The 25,236-nt window shown below is 39.3% G+C and overlaps 1 protein-coding gene across 1 annotated transcript in view; it reads right to left on the bottom strand.

The window, feature by feature from the left end:
- ltbp1 (latent transforming growth factor beta binding protein 1) overlaps positions 1-25,236 on the bottom strand; it is a gene marked incomplete at its 5' end in the record, with an annotated part of 129,481 nt that overhangs the window by 31,782 nt on the left and 72,463 nt on the right. The window contains 9 exons of the mRNA XM_005752003.2: positions 392-494; positions 2,283-2,305; positions 4,906-5,067; positions 6,849-7,013; positions 10,317-10,439; positions 14,534-14,593; positions 19,924-20,026; positions 20,440-20,717; positions 21,136-21,333. Coding sequence (XP_005752060.2) covers positions 392-494; positions 2,283-2,305; positions 4,906-5,067; positions 6,849-7,013; positions 10,317-10,439; positions 14,534-14,593; positions 19,924-20,026; positions 20,440-20,717; positions 21,136-21,333 — 1,215 coding nt within the window. The remainder of the gene's footprint in view (positions 1-391; positions 495-2,282; positions 2,306-4,905; positions 5,068-6,848; positions 7,014-10,316; positions 10,440-14,533; positions 14,594-19,923; positions 20,027-20,439; positions 20,718-21,135; positions 21,334-25,236) is intronic.

Raw genomic sequence — 25,236 nt, 5'->3', positions numbered from 1 at the left:
CTCTGTGCATCCACAGCACAGAGAATCTTTTTAAAAAACAACAACTCATTTTTAATGTTCTGTTTGTAGGCTTTTTGGAACCCAGTACAATTAGTACCATACATACTGCTTGGGATACCACTTTGTTTCCAGTAATTACCTAGTACCTCTTTTACAGTGATATTGTGTGTTGTGAAAAACAACAAGCTATATTTATATATATAACATATCATTGTCATGTCAATAACAAGTTTTAAAATGACTCAGTAATCACCATCACTGAAACAGCACTCTTTTCAGACCACTGGATCATATTAAACCCAAGGATTAAAAATCGCTTTGTCTGAGCCCATCATAAGCTCGATGAGCTGAGTCTGAAACTGCTTTGAAGTTTAAAGGGCAAAGCAGGAACCTGGGTAAGGTGCCTCCATCTTGATAGTGGAAACACCCGGAGATAGCTGGGGCTGGATAGGTTCAACTACTGGACTAATGCTACCCACAGGAATTACCAGCTCCTTCAATGAAAAGACACAGACAACACCAAAGACATAAAATCAACATAGCACTGTATACATATACTGCTCAAAAATATTAAAGGAACACTTCAGCGTATATAATCAAGTCAATTAACCTTGGGATATTGATCTGGTGGTTAATCAGTTTCAGCTACTTTGGCATTAATGACTTTAACTACAGGCGCACTAGAGGGGCAACAACGAAACCAACCACAAAACAGGAATGGTTTTACAACTGGAGGCCACTGACATTCATCTATTCTGACTGTTTTTTCATTTGCCTGGGGTCAGTGTCACTACCAGTAGCACAAATAGTCCGACTCCTCCAGGATGGAACATCAATACAATGCTGGACGGTTTGCAGTGTTTCCTAGCACAGTCTCAAGAGCACAGAGGAGGCCCCAGGAGACAGGCAGTTATTCTAGGAGAGCTGGACAGTGCCATAGAAGGTCCTTAACCCATCAGCAGGACCGGTATTTGCTCGTTTGTGCAAGGAGGAACAGAGCTCTACAAAATGATTTGTGTGAATGTCTCTGACAAAACAATCAGAACAATCAGACTTATGAGGATGGACTGAGGGTCTGACATCCTCTAGTGTGTCCTGTGCTCACTCCCCGACACCATGGGGTGAGACTAAAGGGTTGGCATTTGCCATAGAATACCAGAAAGTACAGTTCTAATACCAGTGAACTCTAATATCAGTGAACCAGTGAAAGGGTTACATCCAGATTAACCCTGAGCGTATGTGACAGGAGAAGCCATAGAGAATGTTATGCTGCCTGTAACATCATTCAGAATCACTGGTTTGGCTGTGGGTTAGTGATGTCCATGGAGTCATATCCATGAAGGAACGCACAGGCCCCTACATGCTAGGCAACAGCACCCTGACTGCCATTAGGTAATGGGATAAAAATCCCTCCTGGTGCACGACAATGCCCGGCCTCATGTGGCAAGAGCAGAAATTGATACCATAGACTGGCCTTGAGTTCCAGTCTTGCCTGACCTAAATCCAATAGAACACCTCTGGGAGATGATCTTTCTGTCAGGCCGATAGCATCAGCCTGTGCCTTAGACTGTTCAGTGGCTCAGTGATATCCTGATATCCTGAAATCACCTGTTATCTCATTAGGAGCATCGAGTACCACTTCAAATTGTTCAAATGAAATGTTGGCAAAACGGATTAGCCTGCCACATCCTTCTTTCACGTTGATTATGGAGGGTGTCTTTGAATTAAGTTCTCTGTCATTTTCATTTGCATCAAACAATGTGGCATCCTTTCATTCCTAACACATTACCCAGTCCATATCTGTATTGACAAGACTTTTCCCCCACTGAGCTCTGATGTGTTTTCAAAGTGTTCCTTTATTTTTTTGGAGCAGTGCATCTTTAGTCAAGACTCATTATTTTAGCCTCCTACTACTTACGTCATGCAATGCAGGTACTGTGCTGAGAAGCAGATTAGCATTTAGCTTGCATGGCAACTGGCTGCAATTTAATCACAGAGCAAGAATAAACAGCTTGGCAAAAGGGAGCTAGAAAAGCGTGGAGTATCCAGATCTGGGACCATGTCAAAGATTTCAGTCTGGTTCTTAAAGTCTACATGAGCACATCAAAGATGTAGAAATTGACTTGCTGTTCAACTGACCAGCCAAAGTCATGCAGCAATGTTGCTGATTTCATGCAAATGTGGTTTTGAAACTCTTTTGAAGGTAAGTGTATTTGCTAAGCGTATGCAGGCAAACTGCTTTTGCATTTTCACTCTAAAGAGTGAAAAGGTACCAAACCTACCTGCTCTGGTGAACTGGTTGCTACTGACCAAAAAAAAAAATACAAACAAAAACTTTGAGTGAAGGTTTGTGATAATGTAGCGTAGCTCAAACTTTTTTTTTAAATGTCATCTGACATTTAAAAAAAAAGTTTAAAAAAAAACTGATTAGCTTGAGTGTCTTAAATCTTTAAGACACTCAAGCTTTTGACATCATAAAACACTGAATACCTTCAGACTTTGCTTACTGCTTATTAGCTGTTGAAATGTAAATTCTTACCAATACTGCAAGAAAAGTAACAATTGCTTCCCCAATCACAGCATTTTGGTAACACTTTATATGAACAACACACGTATTCAGCATTAGTACGGTATTAGTTAATACTTTATTCATTAATTATAAAGCTATATGCACCTTATTTATTCTCCTTGTCATCCATCATCATCTGTCAGTCAGAAATTCACAAGAATTGTTACTTTTCTTGCAGTATTGGTAAGAATTTACAGCATTTCAACACCTAATAGGTCTTCATACAAATTATGTTCAAGGTCACATAATCACAAGAATTCCCCTTATCCAGAACAAGATTCTTCTTATTGCCCTTCAAAAATAAGGCAATTGTTTTATGTGAAACGCCTCAATTTCATCAACATCCAACCTTTGTTTAAGTAAATGCTTAGCGACATATATACAGGTCCATGTTTGATGTTGTGAAAAGATCATAAACAGCACACACCACATTTCCAGGTCTCAAGATGACAAAAGTAAAGATTTTGAAAAAAAGCAAAATATCTCCTTCTTCCACCCAGCACAGCTTTTGCTGCTTCAAAGTACCAATATGTATGGCTGCCAGGTGCCTCATTACTTTCTGGTGGTATCCAAACACTAATCTGCACAGGTTTAGGGTGGTGGAATTTTGTCCGATTGTTTTTTGCGCCCTGTCCTCTGTGCCTGGAAAACTCTGTACTCTGCTCCAGCAAAGCTAAACAGTAATTTGGTTTCTGTCTGGCTTTGGCTAAGATGTTGCAAAGTTTCTCCTTCCCTTGGTGGCTGCCAAGCATGTCCTGAATAATAACAGGAGAGGATGAGGCTCTTCTCTCAGGCAGGTTTATCTCCCCTTTGCTCTCTTTTTGATGGCTTGCGGGCTGGGCTTTTAACAGGGAATGAGCGCTCAGTCAAAGCACTTTAATCCATGTCCTCTACAAACAAATGTCACAAGAGGGATGTGTTTCTCAAAATCTGGCTTCCTAATCACATGCAAGAAGATCATAAATCAGAGTTTTTAATGTTACTTTAGAGTTGTAATTTGCAAACGTGAGATTCCCGTTTATCCCACCGTCTCGGCATTTTTCACCACGACACTGATAAATTAATACCACACTTCAAACAGGAGCAAGTGGGTGTAATTTGTTACACAGCTTGATCTTTTTCACATTTTCGGCATTCAATAAAGTGCAAAAAACATTTTCTCTCTGCTGCACTGCATAAATGCAATCCATCAAATATATTTGTTGCTTTGACAGCACATTGAGTTCAGACACTTTAAAGTGTGCCAAATAAAATACAGCTGTGGAGTATTCACATCTTAATATCTCAAGTATCTAACTGCTGCACCGCAAATTCTGCAACAGAGGGCAAGTTGATGTCTTTCTGAGAAAGACGGTGGGTTTTTTCGCCCCAGATGGAGACTATAAACACTGCATAATATTCTGTACAAACAAGTCGCACTAGGTCCATATAATGATTTATTATTATTATTATTCAAAAGTAGCAAATCAAATGTCATAAGCCACCACTTCTGTTCAACAATGGTTGTTCATAGAAGAAACCAAAGAGTCACTCCACAAACACACGGCACCTCATAGGAGAGCCACCTCAAAAGGAAAAGGCTGAATCTGCACTCAGAGGACAAAGGGCCGATTTTGGACCGAGAAGACAAAAGGTTGGAAAAATAAGTAAATGAGGCCATCTGCATCTACTGAGAACAGCCATTGTTGAACACAGACGGTGACCAGAGGTGGGACACTTCATTACCGTACTTAGAATTTTAAGCTGTCTGTAGTTTACTCCAATATTTATTTTTCTGATGACTTTTTTTCTCCGTACATTTTTACACAAATATCAATGTCACTGAGAACATGCAAACTGCACGCAGAAAGACAAACATCAGCAAACACACAAACTGTTTGTGTGCAGTTTGTCTCACAGTGTGTCTGACGGTCCAACTGCTGCATTTCACAGGGAGAGAAACGAGTGAGCAACTTTATTTAGAGATGGAGAAAGTTTAAGACAGACAGGACAGCAGAGGAGAGGAAAAAGTTGTATTTAAAGGTAAGCGCTCAGATATTGGATGTGTTTTGATAAATTAAAATAAAATAAAATAGTTTTATACTGTGTAGCATCCTGCAAGCAACAGTTTAGTGCACAAATTTGAATTTAACCTAGTGATAATTAAATTCATTTACTGAATTCCACCTATATATCAATTATATATGATCTAGTATAAAGACAGCATAAATAGAATACTGTTAGTGATACAAATCAGTCAAGATACCTCAATTATTGTGGTCCCAGACACATAAAATAAATAGACTAAATCAACTAAACATGCACTGGTAATTAGCTATTAATATTGCAAGACTCACCTGGTATAATCTCTTCCGGTGTTCCAAACGCCTCCACAGGTCTCTCTGGTGTTGGTAGGGGTTGTGGTGGGTCAATGGGCTCCTGATAAATTGGCTTATTGACAGGAGGATTTGGCAGAACAGTGTAGCCCATTCCACCAGGACAGATTTCTTTGAACTTAGCTGCATGACAACACACGACATGAGTAGTTAACTCTATATCTGTATTCTTAGAATGAATACAAAAGCACCAGAATAAAAACTCAAATAAAATCCACCATTTACCAAGTAGAGGGTACTTTGAACACATCTCTGGTGAAGAGAAAAAAGCATTTTATGCTCTACCTTCACACAACTTTCCATTTTTGCTCTTTCAAATCTATATTAAGTAAATGTCCTAGTCTTATCAAGATAACTTCCACCCTTCTCTTGTATAACAATATAAAAAGAGAAATGGAATGAGATATTACAAAAAGAGGAAAAAGTGATATTTAACTAACTAAGAATAACTAAATACTATTAAGCAGTCAGTTCCCACGATGAGATAACAGAGAACCCACCGTAAAAACTGTGGACTTTTCTTTTTCACTGAACAAAACACCTTAAAATTAGTAGAAAAAACAATTTAGAAATAGAACTGCATGACAGATTTTGATTGGAGTTACACACTCAGTAATGTTTCAGAAATGAGGAAAATCCCAGGCTGGGTCATGTCCATATCCAGCCGATCTATTTTAGAATCCTAACTATTTTTTAAACAACAGTCCATCTAATATGAGTTGTATGTGTTGAAAAGAAAGGTTGAGCCTGTTTTGCTGCATCACAGGCTTCAGATTCAAGTCAGATTTGAATCCCAGCTTAAGATGTGCAGAAATTTCAGTTCCAACTTCGATTAAGTTTGATCACAGTTCATTTTTCAATCTAGTGTTTCTCTTCATCTTAATTAGTAAAACACATGCGTAGCGCCTGCATAATGATATTATTTCTTACTGTTGGTATCAGAATCCATTTGTACAACACTGCAGAGTGACGTATCACATGAATGAATAACCCTGACTCTTCTAACAGCGGACCTTGCAGCATGCAATTAAAACCGCCAGCAACGTGGCAAGACGTGTAACATGTGAAAGACACAGAGCAGCAATTTCTAGTTATTTTGTGAGCTTTGTATGACAAAATATCTGTTTTTTTCTGTAACTCATGTTTGTTGCTTAGTTGAATATTCAAGATATAACCAGGAAAACACGCAGGACCATCACAAGGACGTCATTCTACCTGTGTAGCCTTGTTTAAATAAAGGATGTATTTGGAATGTTTCCGCATTTTGTTTGTTTCTTTTTTTGGTAAATTTACATAAAGTAAAGGTGGTCGAATGAATGAAGACAGACTTGTTTGTTACGCATGCTTTTAGACAATAGCGTGACGCTTTTCATAATTCTCAGTACAGATACATAATAGATAATCTTGAGTCATCGTCACAAAACATGAGGATTGAAAGCAACCTGAGACAGCTGTCGGATTAGTGCTATATAAACAAACTGAAATGAAAAATGAGATGTGGGTGCCTTCAACAACATAAGGGAACGCAACTACCTAGAAATACCAACCATCACTTTGTAATTAAATTCCACGAACATACTGAGATGTGTCGAAACAAAGACAAACAGGCAGGTGACATAAAACAAATTACTGCAAAAGGTTTTTCTATTCTAATCTAAAAGCAGCTATTCAGCCAAGCTGTGAAACCCATGCAGACAGAGAGTGGCAGGATAACAGACTGGGACATAAGTTCAAGCTCATCCCAAAGGACGGAGCTTTAGAGTTTGCTGATTTGAAAGGCGTAAAAGTAAATTATAAGACGGCTGAATAGTGTTTTTCATCGTGTTTCCTCCATAGAAGTCACAACAGAAGGTTTGGGGCCTTATTGGGACAGGACAACTATCTGACATTTCTCGGGACCTTACCTGTTCCTGGAGGGGGGCATTTGTCACAACGAGGGCCCCAGGCTTTGCCCACACTGCAGCAGCAAAGCTGTTTGCTCAGCTGGGCAGACACTGGGTGCAAACATTGCCTCCCCGAGCTGACCAAACGGAAGCAAGCCCCCTTCTCCTCTTGGATGGGTATTTTGGCTGAAGAGGAGCACAGAAGGAGGGCAAAGAGGAGGGAGGAGGCGCGGGAAGTGGCACACCAAAGTGCAGGAGACCCAAACATGGAGGAAAGAGAGGATAAAGAGTAAAGAAGTCCCCTTCACCAGAGCAACCTTCCCCCCGTCACAAACGCAGTCTAAATATATGTCTAAAACAAAACCAGAGTACATTAAAGAGAGTACATGTTTTACAACAAGAGGCTCGGCAACCACATTTTGGTACTGGTACAAATAGCTATACACACATTAAACACCAGAAAACAAAGACCACATGATGAAGGAAAAACTTGGGGAAAAAAATTAACATTTTCATGCCAGTGCTTCATGCACTACCAAAGTGCTGGCTGAGATGAAGGCATGCAGAGAGTTTGGCTTGGTTTAAATGTTCTAGGGCAAAAATTAAACTCCACGAATAAATGCTGGAAACAGTTCTGACTGGAAAAGAGACAAACTAACGACCCCCACGGGGAACCCAGGCTGATTTCCTTTTTGCCAGAAACATTACCTGAAGTAAATCATTTCACTTAAGGGTTAAATACTTGACCTATTTTCCCAACAAATACCTTGATTAAAAACATCAGGAATGACTGAAGTAAAAGTCAGAATCAGGTTTGCACAGTTCATTCTCAAAGCTAGAAAAAGGTTTGTTTGATTTTAATATTTTTAATGCTACTTTTGATGCCATTTGAAAATTTGCACAAACCTTTAAATGACATGTATCATAGTAACATTTAACAAATAGTTTGAAGAATATGTGAGGTTGAGACTACTCGTGCCTGTGTGTGGAAATATCAAGCTGAAGTCATTTAGAAAGATGAATTCTAAGGTTTTATCCATCAGGACATAATAAACCTAATCTTCTCCTGAGCAGCTCTTAATACAGGTGAATACAAACTACATATTACACCATGTTCTTCATCAAAACTAAGCCAAAATGCTTCAAGCACAAGTGCACTATTACAACTTCAAGATGAGTCCAGGTGCTGCTAATCAAATGCACTCGACTGGCCATCAGCAAATCAGAGCACCTCTACAGAGAACACGTACGCTCCGTTTACCATGATGAGGTTAAAAAAACAACAAAGCCCTTCAGACAGGAACTGTGTCTAGGCGAAGTGTTCAGGAAAATTTCAACATTTAAAGTTCCCCGGAGCAAAATAAAATCAATTCGAATGAAATGGAAGAAGTCTGAAACCACTAAGATTCTTGCTACAGTAGGCCATCTGACCGAAATGACTTAATAGGCAAGGAGGGCCTTGGCCAGGACGGTAACTAGGAAATCAACAGCCACTGTGGGCTTTGTCTACAGAAATATTACGACCTGCCAGAATGAAAACTAACCCTGCTGCACTGCGCCGGTCTTGCCTTTATGGCAGAGTGAGCAAACGGAGCCCCTCCTCAGCAAAACGCAGATGTCACCCAAAATGCTCAAAGGGCTGTGAGAGCGTGAGAAAAATCTTTCTGTGGTTTGAGGAGACAGAAATTGGGCTATTTTGTCTAAATGGTCTGAACAGTGTTTGCCAAGAAATAGCGTGCTTGGTTCAGTATCTATTCAGGATTTAGATAACAGAAGTCACAAAGCCCCGGACAACTGAGAATCTCACAGTTTAGGATACCGTATGCTTCAAACATATTGCCCGCCTGTCCCCCTTACACTAAAGCAATGTAAGAATAAGTGTGAAGAAAAAGATACAGCATGAAAAACATGTAAATCATTGAGGTACTCTTTCAGTGGAGTGTAGGTTTGAGGAGCCCTCTGCTGTGCCTTTCAATCAATGAGTAGCAGTAACGAATGGACACGTGGCTTTCATTAGCCACAGGAGGAAAAAAGGCACAGTCCCATGCACCAACCTATCTATCCTGGGGCGGTCAAAAAATTGATTGATTGTCAGATATTAACCGATACTGAAAGTTAATATCGATGCATCAGTATCATCATCAGTGTCATCTTTGCCTCCTCCAGTTCACACACAACTTCAGGTCCTCCCCTCACTACCAGCCTAAGTAGCTCACATTCACAATGCTAAACAACACTGTAGGAGGAATTTCAAGAGAGGTCTGTAAAGCTCCCATTTCACAATACTTAAATACTACAGCCCATGTTAACATAAATGTTAACCCGGCCCCATTTAACGATTAGCAGTTACCCAATAGCCACATTAGCTGTCTGTTATCATCAACATAGCGGATGTAGTTAAAGATGAATAATTAATGAATCAATAATAAAGCTGAATGGGTTGCAAATGAAATATTTAGTCATGCGCATTACAGACACATGGAGAACTGGGTGGGTTACTGATTGCGTAGCGCGGCGGGAAACGTAGCTGAGTTGAGCAGAGAGTCCGGAGTGTGGAGAACTAATCCGAGCACATAAAGAGCACATTTTGGAGCAGAGCAGCCAAATCAGATGGGTGTCAGGGCTGAAGAGCAGAGCTGAGGATGTACAAGCTACAGACTGAGGCAGAGCAGTGTGAATAGGTGATGAGAAAGAAAGGCTGCAGGCAGATGTGGACAACATGATAAAGTTGAACTTTTCTACCTCTACAATCGTTTATTAAAATGTCCTTCTTATCTTGTGAAAGCCAGTTGTGAGGTCAGTTGTAAAAAGCAGGCAGTAACTAGTTCAATATTTCATAGTGAGTTATTTTAGCATACCTAAAACCGCACAAAATACACTGTTAATTTTTCCGCAATGTGTTTCCTCCACAAGAATCAAATAATTCTGATGTCTTTGCTTATTAGTAAGATCTAAAATACATTGAAATTATCTAAATAATTTATTAAATGAATAGAACTTATAAACTTGATATTAAATACTTCTAACTAACTATATTTGGAAAAACTGGTGGAAAATACTCAATAATTGAATGTTATCAGTTATCAAGTATTTTCCTAAGTATCTGTATTGAGTTGGATAGTCTAGTTTTGTGTTCATGCTAATTTATATTACACTGCAAAAGAAAGGCAATACAATCCAATACTGGCTACAATTCCCAGCATTTACCGACCCGTAATGAGATATTTCGGTTTTGGCTGTGTGTAACTCTCAGTACATGCTTTATATAACTTGAATACCATGCTTGCATGAAGATCTGAATGAAAATCTTCATGCAAGCATGGTATTCAAGTTATCTGAAGATCTGAATGTGCAAATCTGCATATCTAAGACCAGCATGCAAATGTAATGCAAGAATCTTTTGCTCAGTCTGACGCAGCTCCATTAGATCTTCTCTGTCTAGAATTATTGAACGAGCAACTGTGATGAAAAACTGATTGGAGGACTTACGTATGCACATGATGAACGTGGGGTCAGGGACATATCCAGGTTTACATGTGCACCTGTAGCTGCCCAGAGTGTTCACACAGTTTCCATTTGGACACACACCCTGTAGCTGGCACTCATCTAGATCTGTGAATTATTGAAGAGTTGACAGTTAATGAAAAGGTTTTTCAAACAATTTCTTCACCTTGCAGAACTAAACTCCCCCAAAAAACACAATTAACCACACTTGTTATACCTGAATTCATATACTTCCATTAGTGCATCAAGTACTATTCATTATTACTTTTCTAGTACATGAGTTTAGAACTGCAGTGCCTAAAAAATCTGCTGCTGTTAGTCAGCTGGCATTGATGAAACTATCAGTGCTGTTTCTGGCTTTTAAGGCGAGAAGGGCACAGTACACATATACACATTGTGAAAACACGTTTGGACAGTATGAATAGCGAGGGTAAGTCTGGAGGTCTGCACAGCTTTGGTAACTATTGGTGGTTCAGTGGTTAGTATTTTCCACCCTCAGCATGCCTTCAGGTTCCAGGTTCAAATCCTGGCTGGGGCCTTGCTGTGTCCCCGCAGGAGTTTCTGCTTGCTACCCAAGCTTCCTCCCACAGCCCATGTCTGTATTGGCCACGAATGGTGAGGTTTGAATGCATGGTTAAAACGTGACCTCTAAAAAAGTGAGTACATTACAACTAAAATGTCAAATGTTGTAGGACTGTGTTCTTTCCTATGCAGCTCACTGTTAAAACGTTCCTTTTTGCTAAAGCATATAGTTAGGGCTGGACCAGGTGACCCTGAATCCTCCCTTAGTTATGCTGCAATAGACGTAGGCTGCCGGGGATTCCCATGATGCATTGAGTTTTTCCTTTCCAGTCACCTTTCTCACTCACTATGTGTTAATAGACCTCTCTGCATTGAATCTGTTATTGTTATTAACCTCTGTCTCTCTTCCACAGCATGTCTTTTATCCTGTCTTCCTTCTCTCACCCCAACCGGTCACAGCAGATGGCCCCTCCCTGAGCCTGGTTCTGCTGGAGGTTTCTTCCTGTTAAAAGGGAGTTTTTCCTTCCCACTGTTGCCAAAGTGCTGCTCATAGGGGTCATATGATTGTTGGGTTTTTCTCTGCATCTATGAAGCGCCTTGAGGCGACTTTTGTTGTGATTTGGTGCTATATAAATAAAATTGAATTGAATTGAATTGAATTGAATTGAATTAATGCTTTAATTTCCAAGTGTGTGAGTGATTATGGTCAGTGTTGGTCAAGTTACTAGTAATTAGTAACTTGCATTTTTCGATGACTTCTCCAAGAAAGTAATCCCATTACTTTACTGATTATTTAGTAAGTACTTATTTTCAAAAGTAACTAGTTACTCTGATACTTTATTACTTTTCAAAAACATAATATACAAACTGAATATCTAATAAAGCAAAAGACCCCAATTCTAGATTTTCTGTTTAATCCATCATATAAAATTGAAAAAGTCTTGTTTTATCAGTTTGACTTTTTTAACTTTATGCACAATTAATTATATGCAACAGTCTCTGGCTGGAAGAAACATTTAAACCTATTTTCTGCATATTCCAGCACATCCTCTTTCAAATGGATGCAAGTAAAACACAGCAAAAAAGAAATCAAATCAAAGAATCAGCGGCACAAAGTCCCGTCACTCTTAAATCTATTTTCACCTGTTTAGCAGGAGTGGGGCGGGTGGAGGTTTGCCCGGTGCCGCAGCAGTCAGTGGGGGGATCCGGGGTTTCTCTGTGAATTTAACATTCTCGTGGCAGCGTGCTCGGTGATTGCACAGATCTGAAGTTTAATTTTGTACGATTATGCATCGTTTAGTTTGAGTCCGTAAAAGATGCATAATCGTACTCTCTCCCACGCTCCATATTATCCACTGTTGATCTGCACACGTCTGTTGCTGCCATGGACGTTGCACGCGCTTACGTCATTGTCATGAGACACGGTTTAGTAATGCAGTAATGCAGCGTGCTTACGGGAAAGTGACAGTAATGTAATTACTTTTTTGCAATAGTAATTCCTTACTTTACTCTTGAAAAAGTAATTGGATTACAGTAACGCATCAACACGTTTTCCAGTTTAATGGTGAAAAGGAGCTCAGCTGTTTCAGGTAGCATGTTTTGACAGCCTTCTCGGTTGATCTTTTTACTCCTGAGGTCCTTCATGCTCCGACTAAAACAACCTTTTATGGAAAAGGAACGGAAACATTTGCAAGTCAGCTGTTACTGATGCTAAATCTCTGTCAACTGTAATTATTTTTAAACAGGAAATCCAGATGAACTCAACTGCCACCACTACACGGGACTATTATTGAAAAACTACTATGCTTCTTGCAAACATACAAACCACATCATTACTACTAGATCAATCGTTTTTAGAAAGTGTTACCAGTGCGTGGTATCTGCAATGTACTGCAGTAGTCTGTGGTTGTGAAGAGAGGGCTCAGCATGAAGGGAACACTGTTAATTTAGCGTAGGTAGCATAGAGGCTAAGAGCTGTACGTAGTGACTAGACCCATAAGCAGTGGTATTTGATGACTCCTGGTTGTCTCTTTTGGTATCCCCACATGACCAGACACATATAAAATGGGTGGATGGTTCAGACTGTTTGTTCTTCAGCATTCGAAGCAGATGCTTGTGAATGTGTTTGTGTCTTTATTTTATATTTTGTGCAGTACCACACTTTGAATGTCATGGAAAAAAATGACTTCCTCTCCATGTTCTGAGCAGCCAAGCAGAACAGTCTGCTGGAAAAGGTCACGCTCCTCTTTTGTGGGTTCTTGTAAAAGAGTTGGTGCCACCAAACACTGGCGCACTTCCACTTTGCAGTTAGTGGTTTCTAGACTGTCATCAGTCAGGAAACACCCTGAACAATCAATGATTAAATTTAGCCTCAGATTAACACCACCCCTACACAGCTGTAACCTAATTTAAAGTGCATGCTGCATGTGTGTCTGCGATTCTGCTTAGCCCCAGTTTAGAGTCACTGACTCGTGGTTTTTGTGGATATCATTTCAGTAGGTTCTTTTTTAACTTAAGACACTGGTGGGAAGTTGCTTTGGAAGGGCCAGTTTCTTAATTTGAATATAACATAGAGATAATACTTCTCAGCTCTATTCACACTTTTTGATGCAAACTCAATTGCAGAGTTTTAGAGTATCTTTAACACTTGTCACTTACATAAACTGCTTTAAATATTTTTACAACATTTAAAAATTCTGTTCCTGCCTAGTTGTAACCACATATAGGAGGCTTCCTGTCTAAAATAAAAGTTCCCATCAAGAGGCACAGAAGGGTAAGGAGAGGCATAACTCACAAGTTTGTGGCAATTTGTGGTATTTGGTCTTAAGCATCGGTCATACTGAAATGTTGATGTTTTTAAAAGTAGTACTGCAATCGTTTTCACAGTACACCGAGAGGCGTAATGTTAGTACATTTTGTGACACCACACCCGACAGTTAAAACAGAGAAACTTAGAGAAACATAATAGTCAGGTGATCAGCAGAGGCAGCAGGATTCATCCTGCGGGGATACTGCATTTCTCCACAAAATCACGGGCAACCTCATCAACTTAATATTAAGACATTTTCTCAAACGCAAAGCAGAAGATGAAGCATCACCAAATATGCTTACAAACCAAAGACTAGAAAATATGATGAAAGATATCTTGCCTTTGGCGTTACCTGCACAACAGTGGTGCCATGGTAGGTCTCCCCGGCAGAATTTCACGGACAAACAGTATCTCACAGTTGTTTATGTTTTTAATCCCACTTTGCACAGAGAAGCATTTTTTGAAAAATACAGCGTTGAATATTCTTACACAGTTAGAAAAAAAACAACTACACATTAAATAATTACACCATAAGGATGGTTTGTTTTTCTGTTACTTAAAAGAGGTAGCGGTTTATTTGCTACCTGCAATTTATTGACATTTACTTTAATTTGTTTAATTGTTTACAAAAGGTTTGAGGTGTGAAATAAACTGCACTGGAGTTAGAAAACAAAACAAGGGTGTGTGTGGTTGGACGATGTGTTTGTGCCGGGGAGGGGGGCACAAAGAGTTTCTTGTAAAACAAAGGGGGGGTCTAGGAAAAAAAAAAGTTTGTGAACCACTGAACTACAGGGAATCACACGCGTCTTTACCACATTATTATAAGCTATATAAGCATTAGGATGTTAAAAACAATAACATCAATTCTTACCTTGGCAATGAGAACTGTTGACTCTTATGTAACCCTGAGGGCAATCTATCAGGGGGAAAGCTGATGACGGGAGCATGTGAAGAGCAAAACAAAGAGAAGGAGCACATGTTAGTCACAGTTTTGAGAGCAAATGTCTGGGTTCTTATTCTGTAATGATTCCAAAATACATTTATGAGTGTTCATTTAAAGTCCCATAAAGCAAAAAAGCATAAATCACGTTCCTGAAGGAAAGAAACGTATTCACTCTAAAATTGTAAAAAATGTTAATTATGGTCAATTTAAGTTAACAGCGTACCTTTACCGTGGTTTAAGTGAAGGTACTGTATTGCATTTTTTTATATTTATGTATTTTATATTTATTTTTTTTTCTATGTAACCTCAGGTTGATAGTCAAATTCAAATATAGACTGTCATTGAGAATGAGAACCCAGTCAATATAAATATGTTTGTCACTATGCGAGCTGTTTTGCGTATAACTGAATTACATATTTACTCTCTGTAGTTTCAGCGTATGGCTGTAAAATGAATATAAACTATTTGTATCTTTAAACAAACAGGAGTGGTTGAAGAGTAGATACGACTTAGTTCTAAACCAAACAGACAGAAGAAAGAAAAAAATAAATCATATTAAATTATATAGAGATGAGCTGAGATAAAAATACATTTATTTGAGCTTCTTCACGCAATAAGATGAGCAGCAAAGCCTCGATTATCTGTAAAAATACAATGGATTCATTCATTGAAAAATGAATAAATTATGGTAATGATAGTTAGTTAAGAGAGGATACAGTGTTCAAAAAGAGTTATTAATGGAACCATGAAGGGTTGCAGGGAAGGAGGTGGACGTAGCTGCTAGAAGCTACTTAAGCAGCAACATTAGTACACAGGAAGTCAGTCTCACTGCAGTACAGCTGGACAAAGGAACCAGTGGGTAGGTGGTACCCAAATACTCAAAAGAAGATTGATATTTTGTTGAGAACAAAACAAGGCAATGATTGTTTGACCAAGAAAGCCAGTCTATTTACCAGTTACCACAGTCTCCATCGCACAATGGACTATTTCACACCTAAATGTTTAAAAAAAGAAAAAACACCTCATGCCTCCACCATTCCTGAGGAGAGGACAGAGAGTGCAAATCGCTGGCCCTTTGGTGACTCCCACTAAAATGCTGGATATGAAAAGACTTAATCTTCCCTGTCCTGGTGTCTTATTGCATGTGTGCTAAAAGCAAGCACACATGCAATAAAAGCAAGTCTTTCAGTTCTGTTCTCTCCTATACGCTAAGAACTATATCCTGAGCAGCTCAGGTGTGCAATCAGTCTTTTTAGACTACAGATTCCGTGGTGTCCCTAACAGCTGTGTTTTACGACAAAAAAACTGCTCCTTGCTGTTTAACCAGATGTGTATGCGAGGCCCTGACAGATTAAAGGATGGATCAAAGACCTATTGTTTCTGAAACTGTTGTTTCCCTTGGTTCAATAAAAACTTCATTGCTGTTTTGTATACTTTTTTAAGACTGAACAATTAGTCAAAAGCTGCAGCAGGGAGTTCATCTTTGCAGTTTTGTATTAATATTTCCCTAAAAATAGGGAAGGCCAAGTACAGAAGAGCAGGACAGAAATCCTTTGGCAATGACAAAGCTGAGGGAATGGATTGGACTGGAGTCACTGATTAATGCTGAAACTGAATCAACTCTGAAATGGGGACACGGGGAGAAGACAGGCTCAGATTTCTGATACAAGTGTAAGTTGAATACAAAAGAATGAGTGTGCACCGAGCTGAGCTACAGCGTGAGTTAAAAGACCTTTACAATACTATAACCTCAAATCTACTGAAGCAGTACATATATTTTTTGTGTCAATAACCAAAAATTTACAGAGAAATTACTTCTGCTCAGGAGAAAGGAGAAAACTTAACGTGGGCACTCCAAAAACTCAGGCTGCTCTGGACGTCTCACTGGTTTGGAAAGGTCATTTATTCAAAGAGAGTGAAAAGACTTCAAATAGAAAAATAAATAAATAAAATAAAGATCCTAAATTCTTCAGTGGAGGACAGTGATCATGTCATCAGCTGTAAAGTATTGTAATCTTAGAAACTTTCTGAAACTTGTCACTGTTTGGACACTACAGGAGATAGAACAGCTGAAAACGTAAAGTCTTGGGACTGATTTCAATGTTGACTTTTTTTCTCTACCTTCTGAAACAGCTGAACATTTTGATGGCTTCTGCAGCACATAGAATACATTTTTAATGTATACTGAGTACTGTGAATTCTTAAATAGCATTCACGTTAATAATGTTCAAATTCGCGGCTCTCTAGCTTTCAAATCAGCGTTTTCGGATCTATGCTCTGCTATTAGATACTAGTTTAAATATGAATAATTAGTATCGAAATTAATTCAGCATTAGATTCGAGGAAGGACCTAATTCTTTGGGAGGGGCTCAGGTACATTATAACTTTCTGGTAATATACTGCCCCCTTCTGTTGACAGTTAAGCTTGTGTTTTTCAATCTAACAAACTGCAATAAGGTGTGAAAATCCACAATGTTTAAAACACTTACTCACAGCTATATTCCTTGCAAACACTGGATATGGATTAGGATGCTGTGAATAATACTCAATTTGCTGTTGCACACAATAACCAACATGTTGCTATCGTAACGATGAGTTTGCAAAGTGTGTTTTCACATATGGATATTGATGGATTTACACAAAAGTACTACAGTACCACCCCTTTCCTCAGTTCAGCTGGGGATAATACACTAGAGAGCGTCTTTTCATGCTCTACATACAACAGCGCTGGCTTCAAAGACAAGTTCCACAGTTCTATAAAGGGAGTAGTGTTGAGTAGCCAGCTCCTACATAAAAAGGCTGGCAATTCCATCCTCACCTCCCCCACACACTCAGTTTAGCTGGTACCACTTTAAACAGAGCTAAGAGGCAAGGGCCAGCACCACATGCTGCCTTGGCATTTAGTGCTTTTCCTCTCTGGAAGCAGCTGTTTGGGTGAAAGTCACCTGTTTGTTAAATCGACCCAGTACAAGACTCATAATGTTTCCTAGCTGCATTTTTATTTTGCTTGTCACTAGCTGAAAGTTATGGCTGCAAAAGACACATTGAGCTGTGTTGAAACATTTTTAGAGTGTGGGTTTCAAGCCAGCTGGATATTTTGCTTTGACTGCTTTTAAGGAAGCCCAGTCTGATATTTTACACTACTTTGAAAAAATGTCTTGAGGCATCCCTCATTTCTATATATTTTGCTTCTGAGGAGCCAGACTTTGTTGTCATTTTTTTGAAAGCGGTCTCACTTTGACCGCCAGTTACTTTGGAAATTGGCTGCTTTTTCATTCATTTTGAGTCCAGTCATCAAACCTGAACATTTTCCAAGAACAGGCCTTTTGTTATCGTTTGCTTGTTTTTTAAGCGACTTAACATTGACCTTTCAAACAGCTAAGCATAAAAATCAAGGCTCAAGGTAGCTCAAGGGCTGAATAAGTGTACTGTGTAAGCACAAGTTAGCAAAGAACCAGTTATGTACCAGTTTCATCTGCGTTTGCTGCCAACATTCAAAAAAGAGCTTTCAAATGTTCTTAAAGAAGCCTGGAGATCCACTCCTGAAGACAACTTAAGGAAATTACAAGAAAGCAACTATTGACTTTCCAGGTGGGATTCTGTTTTTGTTATATACTCTGTTTTCGCTGAGGTTTACACATATTATAATCGCTACACCTATTTGCTGTTTACCTAGAAAAATATAACAAAATGAGTGTTAATTCAAGATTTTTGTGCAGTATTATATTTGAAGACAAACTAGTCTTTGCAGAATTACACTGATTATATTCTCATTAAAATATCATCTTACATGTCCTAAGACATGATATGCTGTCAGTGAGGATCTGCTGCCAAACACACAGCATGTAATATAAAAGGTTAATGAGGTTGCTAAGAAAGTTGATACAGCATTATCTCAATACCACAGTGTGAAAGGGCACTGAGATGCTCCTCCACATGTTGCTGTAACGGTTTAGAAAAGCAGGGCATTAATATCAGGCGAGTCAGCTGGATCGTCTTTCTCATGAACTGAACTGAACCAGTGCTCTTATTTATTCATAAAACACTGCCCTCATAAGTGTCAGCGCATCACGTGTAAGCGGCTGACTTTACCAGCTCTTAAAAACCAAGTGATTGTGTATCATGTCAGTGCAAGCAGCAGCTGCCAAGGTTTCCTGGGTCACGCTAGAGAAACATCCAATCCAACGCAGTTTGACTCAATTCAGTTTTATTTACATAGCACCAAATCACTGCAACAGCAAACTCAAGACGTTTTATACTGTAAGGTAAAGACCCTAAAACAGTCAGAGACAACTTCTCTGAGCAAGCACTTTGTGACAGTGGGAAGGAAAAACTCCCTTTTGACAGGAAGAAAGAGATTAGCCAGAGATTTTTAATAACTAATGATTAAATGCAGAGTGGTGTGTAAGCACACAGAGAGTGTAATGGAAAAGTGATTCTTGCTCATTCACAGCTTTTTACACATCCTTCAATCAACACATTTTTTCTAACCCCAACAGCACAAACACAGCAGAGACAGTTGCAGACAGGGTAGAGACGTCTATCAGTTACTGCTGCCTGTGTTGATATCCACCAGTCAGCCAAAGGTGCCGCGCCATTAACACAAGAATCCAGACGAATGCGTCATAAAAAATCCAACCCCCTAAGCTGTATAAATGTTTATGTGTTAAGTGGGGAACGACTCACTTTTGGAGCTATTCTAAGTGGCCGTTAGAAGAACTGAAGTTTTTGACGCTGCATTGGATTCAGTTTGTAAAAATCTGAGGGCTGCCACTTAATTCACGCACACCATTATGTTTATTTGTGTGAGGCGCTTTCTGTGTTTGTGCTGGAGACATTGTAGCAACGACTCTAATTTTTGCTTGCTTCAAAAGCTTTTATGGTGTATAGGGCTTTTTTGTTTGTTTTCAGCAATCATTATTAGAATGAAACAAATATTATTACTCTTATTAAGATATACTGTCTGTGGTTTTTCCAACTCATGGGGTACGCCCAGTAGGTGGTCAAAATCAGAGTCAAAAACTGTACTTTTCCACTATGCCATTACTTTCAAAATGCATTAAGAAGTGAAAAACTAGAAAAAATATTCTATTGGCAGCTCTGTGTTAAATTCTGTTGTTGATGGAACACAACTTAAAATACATAAACACTACCTTTAATGTTAATGATTTTCATATTTAGATTTCCATTCAAGATTTGAAAGTGGGCACTGGGACTGCAGAGCCCAGACCACCTGCCGGCATTTCTTCCCCTCAACGTTAATTCCATGGCTACGAATTCACTACCACTTTTAGAAAAACATCTAGACCTGGACTTACATGGTTTCTTTGGACACTTTTGGCATTTGTGGAATCCCCACGAGGTCCCAATGGTCCCACAGCACTGCTCCAGCTTAGTTAGAATGGGCAGAGCCTTTCCACACTAACACAGCGAGATGGAGAGAACAGAGAAAAGGACAAAACAGTGAGGATTAATATTTTTGCTTCTGTGTATCCTCAGAGGACAAAAATAAATGCAAACCTCCTCGTAAAATATGATCTGGTAATGCAGAGAATATTAATTTTAAACTTTGAGCTATACTAACTAACAGGCATTATTTCTGTTCTGTATTTTACATCCATCGTCTTCTATAAATGTGTCTTTGGGATTAATACCACCGGTGTCATGTTTTGTAGTCTTTGTGCCTCTTATTGTTGTCCATATCTAATCAAAATATTTCCCAGACTTTTTGATTGATTGCTTTAGATTACTGAAACTGAAAGGCTTACTTGATCTAACAGATGTGTTATGACTGTAATTAAGCTCACAAACAGCAGACATGTCTGACATTGTACCTGACTGCCTGCTGTCTCCTGGAAGCAGCGGCCCAGTGCATTCTTAGAGGTGACAGGCTGGTACTGAGGAAACTGGTAGCTGTGCTGGCCCGGATAGACTATGTTGTAGCCATGGTGCTGGATCTTCTGGCTGCTTTCGCTGTGATGGTAGCTATAACTAGTGGATGAGGAGGAGCCTTTTGTTTGCTGTCCATTGTTGTTGTAATTGTCCAACTGAGACACCTGGTGGAACTGAACTGAGGCCTCTGGGGGGTGATTGATGTGGATGTTGACGATGCCTGGGCCGTACAGGAAGAAAAACACATACTGTATACAAGCATGACACTGATGTGGTGCATCACAGTAGATGATTAAGATTAACCATCTTTGTTAGGTTTATGATGTCACTAGTAAGGAGTCCAACTCTCCCCAAAAGCAAGAGACAAACAAAAATGACTTTCCTGACAAAAAAAGTAACAAATTGTGATATGCCTCAGTTACAATAAATCCTATTAATAAGTAAAGAAATAAACCCAAAGCCTAATCCTATTTTGAAGAAGACAAAAACTGATATTTTAGGAGAAGATGCACATATTTATTGATGTGCATCAACTGGATTGTTTCTCTTTGTTTCTTGATTGCCAAGGCCCGAGAGACCAATCTAATTGGATAAAACACATATGATGATTGTCTAGGCCAATGTCACATTTCACTCACCAGGTGTCTGGCCGTTGCTATAGGTCAGAGGCAGGGTGTGTGTGGAGTGGACCTGATTCTGGCTGTAGCCTCCTGATGTCTGCTGGTGTCCGTTCTGAACCGCCATCTGGCAGAACTTTCCGGTGAAGTTTGGAGGGCATTGGCATTTGTCCCTGGTGCTGCACTTACCGCCATTTATACAGGGCAGGTGACACACCACTAAGCAGAGGAAAGACCAAGCGAAAGGTGTTAATGCGCTACTGGCTCCACTTCAACACACACAAACACTCGCCAATAATGAGTTTGAAATGATCAACAAATCAGCGAGTCAGCCCAGATTTTCATTTGTGTGACTGGTTAGCACATGTCACCACGAAACAAGTAAAATGCAAGCTATTCAAGGGAAAATATTATTCTTAGAGAAGTCTACTGTTCTCACAGACCAAGAACACACAGCACAGAGCAGGTTGCAGATCTGTACACATAACTTTAAGAGTGGATAGGTACAAACATCAGCGTGTACGGGTGAAGTGAGGGATACCACAAATTCACTGTTTTTCAGGCAAAAGGTTCACACTGACAGTAAACCAGGTGATGCAATATATATGTAAGGACTGTTTCCTGTTTAACTGTGTAATGTAGTAGAAATTAAATACAAGATCCAAGACAAAATAAAAATGTGTTGTCAAGCTTTGACATCTCTTTCAGCTCTGACTGATTATTTTCTTGTCTCAGAGCCTGATAAAGTCAAACCAGAGGTCATCCATGAACAGGAAAATCATGTCACTCACATCTAAAAACTCCAGCCCACCACAGCAGCCGTTAATCATCACTGTCAAACTTCTTTCCACACAATCACTCTACATACCTCATCAGCACAGGGCACACCACATGGAAAACGTCCTGTATACGAGCTAGTATGAAATTCACCAGTGTGTGAGCACATGTTTACACGTGCTTAATCCCTGCTTATTCCACTTTTCATTTTACTCAGTATGACTCTCAGTGACATGTATAAACTCTATAAAAGAAGTGGATGCAACTACTGCCATCTCTTAGTGTGTACATTATTATTTACAAGCCTTTTGGACTGAGAATTAACCACATTGTTGGTAACAAGGGTAGAGCAGGCTAGGACTGGGGGGTTATGTGACTGAAAGAGCAGAAGACACTTTGCACAACCATGTGGTAGTCAATCACAAAATAGCCCGACTTTAGAGTATACCACTTTTACATTGTTTTTTTTTGTTTTCAAACATAAACTGCTGGACAATTTAAAGTGAGATGTTTGCTAATAGAAACTATGATGCTTTTCCTTTTTTTTGTCATACACTGTTGCAATGGCCAAATGCATCATTCAATCAGAGTTTCCTGACCTGCTGTCCATCTACACCAAGCGGTGCAAGACTAAAGCCAGGAATATTACGATGGACCTCTCCCATCCCAACAATGGACTCTACTCACTGTTGAGGTCTGGGAAGCGCTTCCGCTCCCTTAAGGCCAAAACAGAGAGAATGAGGAGCTTCTTCCCCCAGGCTAGTCGGGCCCTGAACCAGGTGCAGGACTGGACTCTCCCACACACATCGCATCACCGCACGCACTCTGTTTGCACACTTCTTATAATTTATAATTTCCTTTTCTTCATAATTTCTTTCATAAATCATTATTTCCACATTCTTTTTACTGTAAAATTAAAAGATAAAATCTGTAAATTTTGTAGTAACCTGTAAATCTGTAAATCTTACTGTCATTTAATGGTCGGGCATTGCACAGCAATAAGCATTTCACCACATGTCGCACTGTGTATGGTGCTGTGTGTGACAGATAAAATTTGAATTTGAATGTCCCGTGGGCTAAAAGCTTCAGACTGCTCTACATACTTGGGTTTTAGACAGTTTTTTTCTATTCTTGGACCTGTATGATGTCAGTAACGATGGCCCTTTAGCCCTTCGTCTCAGATAAACAGCTATAGTAATGAACACAGTTTAAAATACTTGCTGTCCAGACCTTCTGTTTCTGTGGCCCATCCAATCAGAAGGCCTTGGCTTGAAGGGAGAGGAATTAAAATAACTTCTTTCAGACAGACAGTGATCTTCGGTCCAGTATAAGATGAATATAAACAATATTTTGAATTATGCAAATCCAGTGTAGTGGAATCTAAGAATAAAAATTTGGACTTGGAAATGAGCAGAACAGGGTTTCAGTGTCCAGCTGACTCGACGCTAAAACCTTACGCGTGTTCTGTCATTGTTCTGTTACACAGCTGTTCTGTGTTTGTTGCACTATATTTAGACTTTGTTTACTGATGTTGGGCCCCAATATGCCCAGATGTCAAAGAGAAATTAGAAATGCATGGCGTGGAAGAGTTCGGGTCTTAGGAGGTTAAAGTAAAGAGTTTTAGTACAGATGATATCACTGATGTGTGTCCAGAGTGAGTCACTGCTCACTATAAAATAATCAGTATAACGGTAATGTGAGTGTATTGCAGACTTTGTGTACATGAACATGAAATTTATTCTAATCAGCCAGACAGCATTGGAAATTAACGCTGGTGTCTATTACAAACCTGTTTCAAATAAAGGCCTACTACCTTCCACAGTCGAGGTACTGTAAATACAGGGAGTCATCACTGTTTGATGAAACATTTTGTTTGTTACTCTAAAAATGATTATATTTAACAAAATAAACAGTCTATACTTAACTAGCTACTATTCCCATAAACTCCACTTCTAACTGGAGACGGTGTAGTTGCCACCTGCTGGCATACAAATAGTTTGGTATACCCAAATGTAAAAGCTTGAGAAAGAAGAAACTGCAAGACCAAAATTCAAAAATGTGTTCTCAGACCTCAGCAGACAACCTGCTGAATTTAATGTTATTATTAGAGTGAGAACTGAGGAAGACTCAAGACATCATAAACCAAAAATTATCCTTTCGAGAAGGAAGGATAATTCTTATGTGCAGAATGAGCACAAGCAAGTGTGCACACACTGTGATTTTCAAAAGCACCTCTTTGAAAATGAAATGTTGAGATCTAAGACCTCTGTTTTTCCCGTTCTCCATTTTTATACTCAGCTGAGATAATAGGACAGTCACTCTCAGTGTTGGGGTTTTATATAGTAAACCTGAGTCTCATTGCTTGTGTTCTTAAAAGATTATTCACTCTCAAAGGAATTCCATTTAGCACAACACATGTACTGTATACATACCCTCTCCACAGAAGTCAACAAAGTGAATATTAAAGAGGCTATTCGCTCCAGCTTTCAGTTTCTGTAAATGGCAGATTTAGCTAAGATCACTATAGTCAAAAGATCATTATTTCCACTTGCGGTGATTTATATTTTTTGTTATATTGAGCAGAGAGCACACCTTTCCACACTTCAAAATACAAACATGGACATCCAGCAGGACCCCCAGACCCCTCAGAAAAGGGTATGACAGCAAATAATATATTAGAGTCAGTACAAAAAGAGGAGTTGGAATGAAGGGGGTTTGCAAAGTAAACAGCTTGCAGAGCAGGCTCTATGTGGTATTTGACAGTTGAGTCCATGGAAGGATATCAACTGGGTACTTAAAGCACCACAGTCAAAATATTTTTTATATATTTTTAAAATAGTTTTAACATTCTATGCACTCAAACAATTTGTCTCTGACAATGTCCTCATGAAAAGCAGAGCCTAGGGACAAAGATAACAAAAGGTCAAAAGGTCAAAAACTGAATGTCCAATTAGCATCCCCAGAAAATTTAGGACTGATGATGAATTTCATGAAGATCCCTCAGCTGCCACAACCCTGCTTCTATACACACTAAAGTAGTTTTCCAGGATGAAATTTCAAAGTGTGAAGCCAGAGGTTTTTACCAAGTCTTCTGGAAAACGCAGGTTTTCAGCTGATGTGACTGCGAGTGGAGAAAAGGAAAGAGGAGGCACGTATTCCAAAAGCTGATGAATGTTCTAAGAGTCTTTGTCCAGAATCAGAAAGACTTCTGCTGAAAAACTCCCCATAATAACTCTGGAGATGTCGCTTCTGTTCATACATATGTGATTGATGATAAAACTGCGCACTTTGGACAATAACCACTCTGTAATAACCATGTGACTGTGTGAAGGCTAAGACAATAAA

Source organism: Pundamilia nyererei, unplaced genomic scaffold (assembly GCF_000239375.1).
Source record: "Pundamilia nyererei isolate P.nyererei 1_Seehausen unplaced genomic scaffold, PunNye1.0 scaffold00337, whole genome shotgun sequence".
NCBI classification, from domain to species: domain Eukaryota; kingdom Metazoa; phylum Chordata; class Actinopteri; order Cichliformes; family Cichlidae; genus Pundamilia; species Pundamilia nyererei.
Note: the sequence above shows the minus strand (reverse complement) of the source record. Positions and strands in the feature narration are given on the sequence as shown.